At 37.5% G+C, this 6000-nt stretch overlaps 1 protein-coding gene across 2 annotated transcripts in view; it reads right to left on the bottom strand.

Moving 5' to 3' along the window:
* Positions 1-431: 431 nt before the first annotated feature.
* The window catches only part of sez6b (seizure related 6 homolog b), a 237816-nt gene continuing 232247 nt past the window's right edge, over positions 432-6000 (bottom strand). For both annotated transcript variants that reach the window (XM_080289250.1, XM_080289251.1), the window contains 2 exons: positions 5863-5962; positions 432-4612 (listed from right to left, as the gene is read on the bottom strand). In XM_080289250.1, coding sequence (XP_080145376.1) covers positions 4583-4612; positions 5863-5962 — 130 coding nt within the window. In that variant the 3' untranslated portion in view covers positions 432-4582. The remainder of the gene's footprint in view (positions 4613-5862; positions 5963-6000) is intronic.

The following is a 6000-nucleotide window of genomic DNA, read 5'->3' as shown; positions in this document are numbered from 1 at the left end:
CAGCCTCAAATAGTGCTCCCGGTGATGACAGGTGATTGTTGTCAGGTGTGTGTGTGGGCCAAGGGCGGGAGCCCACAGTGAGCTCCGCCCAGGCAGAGAGGGAGAGAACAGAAACAGCAAATGTAGCCTTGTGGGGCCGACCGGGCAGGCACGGAGACCATGACACCTCCAAAGCAGAGATATTTTGTTATGTTTCCATGGGCCCCCCACCCCATAACCACACAAATGCCTTCAAATGTCACTTTACTGCACAAAGACATTGCTTCTGATTGGATCACTTCCAAAAAAAACCCCAAGTTACTACGCTTGAGGTGCTTGTCTTAATTTTTTTTGTTATACTAGAAAACCAAAATATTTGAGGAAAGGTTTGAAACCATGACTATAGATTAGAGAGTTTTAATGAAGCACACAAACCACGGACTCACCACACGTTTTGAAAGTGCCCACTGTTTTTCTGAATAATAACCTTTATTGAAGATGTTTGTGAAGTAGATCAATAAATACTTTATATACAATTAATCAAAAAATAGGTTATCATCAAAGTAGTTTGCAAGGGTACATGTTATCATAGGACAATATTGTATACATTGTATGTTGAATGACAACAAAAGTCTGAATTTAACTTAGTTTGTAACTGAACCAAGGATAAATCAGTCCTGTCTTTCATTCTGCATAATGCATATGAATGTAGGGTCAATACCATCATTTCGTAAAGTCAAATCAAATCGCAATGATCCCTATAGTGCTGGATCTTGACAGAGTATAATAATGTCATTTTAATGTAAATTAATTAGTAAGAAATCAATGTTCAATAATTTCTTTAAATAGCAGGGACCTGCAGAGAGGTTTAAAGGGGCGGGTGCTCAAAGTTAAAAAGGGGCACATTGAACCAGGCTGAATAACAACAACACACATTCATCAAGAATCTAATATGGGAAGGGCAGGGCTGTGTTGATCTGAGACTGTAGACATTAAAAAGTCCACAGGAGAGATGGTAGCTGATTAAACAAGTGTCATGAGATAATAACAAAATGCAAAGATTGGTGACAGCGCTTGGAACCATAAGGCAACGAAAAACTGTGACATAAACTCGGCTCTGCCATGTCTGGACAATGTTATATCATGAGTAATATTTTTTTAAATCCAGCTAAATAAAACACACACATGCACACACAGTGACATTTTAGACCTTCTTCAGAATACTGTATATACTATGGGCATCCTTACATTATTATTCATTACTAGAGCTACAATAATAAAGCAATGAGGAGGGGGAAGTAATAAATATGAAATAATGTATTTATGATGATTCCATTTGTTTCACTATCCACTCTGTGCAGGGCAAAGCTTATTACATTTTTAAACTGTAGAGATTACAATCATTTTACTGCTGTAAAATCCAACTTTTGTCTTATTTAAAATATAAATCTAATATAATCTGCTTCTTAATGTATGTTCTTTAAAATACAGCGTGTGTTTTTTAATATATTATAATTATAATAATTATTATGTGGACATGCATATTAGATCGTTTTTTAGTGAAATATAATCCCTCCAGAAAGGCAGGAAATGCCCAGAAACTTACTTTAAAACTAAATATGTTCCCTAAAACGGTGACAGAGCTACAGACCCATGACAGCCTTACACAGGTAGCCAGCAGCTGTGACCAGCACTACTTGTGCAGTTAATAAAAGGACAGGTAATGTTTGTCACGCTGTTGCACACACAGCACGCTCGTTTGTTTCAGTTCGTCAAATTGCCACAAGACAACTTACCAACGTGTACGTAATAAGCTAATACTCCTGTGTGCTACACACTACAGTGTACGCTGTACACCTACTTACTGGTTTTGTCGCATCAGTCTGTGTCTCTGAGTTAACTTGTGTTTCTCCTACAGCTCCGGACCGCAAAAAATGCGCGTGCTCTTTGTGAGCTCGTTCCCGGCTCGTAACCAGCGCGTTCTGCCGTCGAGGGCGATCATTGGTTAAATGTGATCATGTGACTGATGCAAGTCAGATCCTTTTATTTAGCAAAACTATGATTAATAGTTAAATATTATTGTTGAGGGGCACAGACAGGACTCCGCACGCACACACACATAAAAAAATAAATAAATAAATAAAAAAAATTTAAAAGTTGCCTCAACAAAAGGGCACTTTGGGCACTCATCAGGAAAGGGGCGGGTGCTCAAGCCCCTCTAGCCCCCCCCCTCTGCACGTCCCTGTTAAATAGTAGCGTTAGCTAAGTGAAATGAAAAAACCAAAACACTACTGAGCTATAGCTTGGAATTAGCTTAGCTTAGCATATTGGAATCAGGGGAAAACAGCTAGTGTGGCACTTAGAAAAATTAAAAAACACAGACTGAATAAAAACAAAAGTGGCATGAGAGCTCTCATGAAAAAGAAGCAAAACTTTTAGGAAAAGGTCCTGTTGCCTTGCACTAATGTTGGACTGGACCCTGTCTCCGTTCAGTTTCTACACAGGCTAACAATAAATCAACTGGTGAACAATGATGCTAGTATTTTACCAGGCTTCATAAAATGCAATTCCAATAAGTCTGGGAGAATGCTAAATCTCTGAGCGTCTGTAATAAAGTAAAGGCAATCCAAATTAAAATTCTACACAGAGCTCACATATCACCTTCTCAACGCCATAAATACAATTCTGACCTTTCTCCGCTGTGCCCTAAATGAAAAATAGAGGTGGGCAACCCCACGCACTGTCTATGCACCTGCTGCAAAACACAACAATTTTGGTGTGTCAATGCAACCCATTGTGCATGTTACTTGGAGTGGCAAACGACAAAATCAGGGGGAAGTTTGGAAAGCAGCTCTACGCACTGTTAACATTCTGTGCTAGGAAATGTGTCCACAGCCCCATCTAAGACTCAGTGGCACCGGACAGTATTGGAATATGTATATGTGTCACTAGATTTCTTAACATGCAAGTTACATAGTTGGGACAAAAAGTTTAATAAAATATGGGACCCATTTATGGCGTATGCCAGTTTGGATATTTCTGCTATTTTCTCACGGGCCCTGGTACAATGCAAGCAAGTCACTGCTGTTTTACATATGTGTATTGTTAATTGTATCTCATAATCAAAGTGTCTGGAATTTCCATTTATTTATTTGTATTCTTGAGCCGGGTTGTTTGTTTTGTTTGGTTTTGGCTAGTTTGTTTTGTCCTGTTATGTTGGTTTTGTTTAATGATGGTGTCAGTATAAAGCTTAAAACTCAACAAATACATGGAAGGAAAAACAATTATAGCATACTAAGTGCAAAAAAAAAAAAAAAAATGCAATTCCAATGAAGGCCACTGGATGCTAGATACAAAACCATTCTTGGCCGCAGCTGACGAATGTTCAAATAGCACAGAATCTTCTTAAAGATGGAAAATAAATACTTTATCAATTACTAAATAACATTGCTAAAAGTATACTGGTTGTTATGTTGGAAATTATTGCTTCATTATTGCAAACCAATAAGTTTTGAATGTAATACCATGTTACATACAAATTTACTGGCTCATTAATCTGCTAGCATTTGATAGCTAAAGCAGCTGGAGACACAACAGACAACTTATCATTCACCTTATACTATTTTAAAATCTGCCCAAAGTCCACCATCTGAGGTGCACGTGTAATTGGTGCACTGTAATATAAAATTCACTCATAGCCTTGCACTCACTGTCCAATGACAAAGTTTACATTAGCAATAAGCTATAACAGCGTTTAATTATTTTCTTCAGTTTTTCAAAGAATTCAGAGAATGAAAAGTTTAAGAAATCCACAAAACTATAAAAGGGGCTTTAATATTTTTTTCCAGCTTGAGTCATTGTTATCAGATGTAGTTTGTTTTTAAATGGAGCTTTGGAGTTTTGGTTTATCTTCGAGCTCTAGCTGTTTCCCCCTGCTTTCAGTTTTTATGCTAATCTAAGCAAATTATATATTGCATTGATCACTGTGCTGAACATACAGACATGAGAACATCACCCTTTTAGAGAGACAAATATTCCTTCAAAGGTCTTTTATTTAAGACATTTTATTTGTCAAAGAACAGATTCAAGCAACAACAGTTTGGGGATAATCAGATAATTGTTTATACTGTTGCTTTTTTCTAACATTAAAGTGTAAAATCTTAATATACCAATGTACCGCATCCCAACAATCCATAAGCATTGTTCCTTTAATGGTGCTAGACGACAATGTGTATAATGTACAAAACACAGCCTAACACCTGTGGTTATATGCACTTAATGGCATTGCTTTGCATTGATCCCTCTGCTTTCTGAGATGTTACTTTGCACCGAAAGTTCTCAGGATGTGAGCACAGCGTTAAAAACTGTACAAACTGCTGCTGGACGGTAACTGTTGAAGAACTAGAAAAATATTCTGGTGGCTCAGCTTTTCCAGGGGTGCTGTGGTGGCCTCTGCCAGGTAAATAAAGAAAAGTTCATATTCAGTGTAGAGAAACCAGGGTGGAGGTGTCAAGCGAGTTACCAAAGGAATAAGTGTGGGGGATGTTGAAAAGGCCAGCAGGCGTCTTATCTGTCCATTAAACACACACATACATTGGAGTCTTCAGATAGAAACCTCGTATTCTCTGGATTCCTGTGAAGACATTGCACGAGTTTGGTCAGCACTCAAAGCAGTCAGAAAACTAAACCAGTGTACACTTTAAAATGGCAGGACAGCATGTTACACAAACATGATGGACAACAATGGAAACAATTATAGTTTTTAAATTATTAATAAAAAAAACAATAAATGAGCAGAGGAACTTTAAAAATGCTTAACAATGACAGCCTCAACACTGCATTTAATATATTATTAGACCCAATTGGCTCAACAGCTCAACCACCACTTTAATCACATTCTGGATGATGTTTTTGTCATATGGCTTATAAACTGAACATTTGTGTTTCTCTTTTGTCTGATCATTTCTTAATAACATTTAAATTCACAATAATGGGTTCCACACCACAAAGGCACCCTTATTGTAGATGTTTTTCTTGAAAAAAGGAGTGTGTAGCCCTATAAAAAAGGCTCTCTGTAAATCTAAGACATTGATTGAAGAAAATAGGTTTCACTTCAGCGCTGTAGCCCGGCTGACAGACAGTCAGAGATCTGGCTGCTAAAAATGGAGCAAAGTAGAAGTGTAATAAAGCTTGAAAGAAATCCTAGTACATGTACCTCAAATTTGGTCCTTTTGTGACCAAACTGTTATATAGATAGAACAAATGTGCCAATATTTTAGAGTATTTAGGCAAATGAATTCACTTTTGATACACAAATGAGTATTCAGGAAGTATAATCACAAGAGTATTTCACAGGAGGATCGAGGACTGACTCACCTCATTGTTCTTCAGAAATCGGAAGCATGGAAGGTGAACAAAACAGCAACTTAGACACTAAAGGAACATCCTCAGTTGCCATATGTTATTGAAGAACTAAGTGTTGAAAGCAAACGTTTGTTCTTATTTATTAATCACAGGTATGTTACTGTTGCTTCTCCTAAAGGAGATGGTATACTGAAAACTTGGGATGTGTGATCAATATATGATGTTTTTCTCTGACAGTGTCATAGTAGCAACTTTCAGTAGATCTTCCACTCTTGGATTTGATTCAAATCATCGTGGAAAACTTTGTGGTGCTGATGACCCATATTGCATTATTCAGAGATACGCAGCCTGCTATGTAGCCTTACCTTACTAATTTAATAAGGGTAGATAATATTAAAATAACATCCATCAGTATACCACAGTACAATGCAAGTGAACCACAAAGTGGTTCTAAATGAATGGAGGGCCATTAGATTTGATAGCGTAACAGACTGACAGCTGTGGGGAATGTTGACTCACCATTGTCTCATAAACTGAGTTATAAAGTGTAGACTCTCCAGTGATATTTTCATATGGTAAGTTGGAGTACAGAGTGAGTCTTAGTGGCTTCCTCTGGAACCTGAGCACATAGAGAGAAGCACACATCAATTAAAAGGA

This window comes from Astatotilapia calliptera, chromosome 14, assembly GCF_964374335.1.
Source record: "Astatotilapia calliptera chromosome 14, fAstCal68.1, whole genome shotgun sequence".
Classification (NCBI taxonomy): Eukaryota; Metazoa; Chordata; class Actinopteri; order Cichliformes; family Cichlidae; genus Astatotilapia; species Astatotilapia calliptera.
Note: the sequence above shows the minus strand (reverse complement) of the source record. Positions and strands in the feature narration are given on the sequence as shown.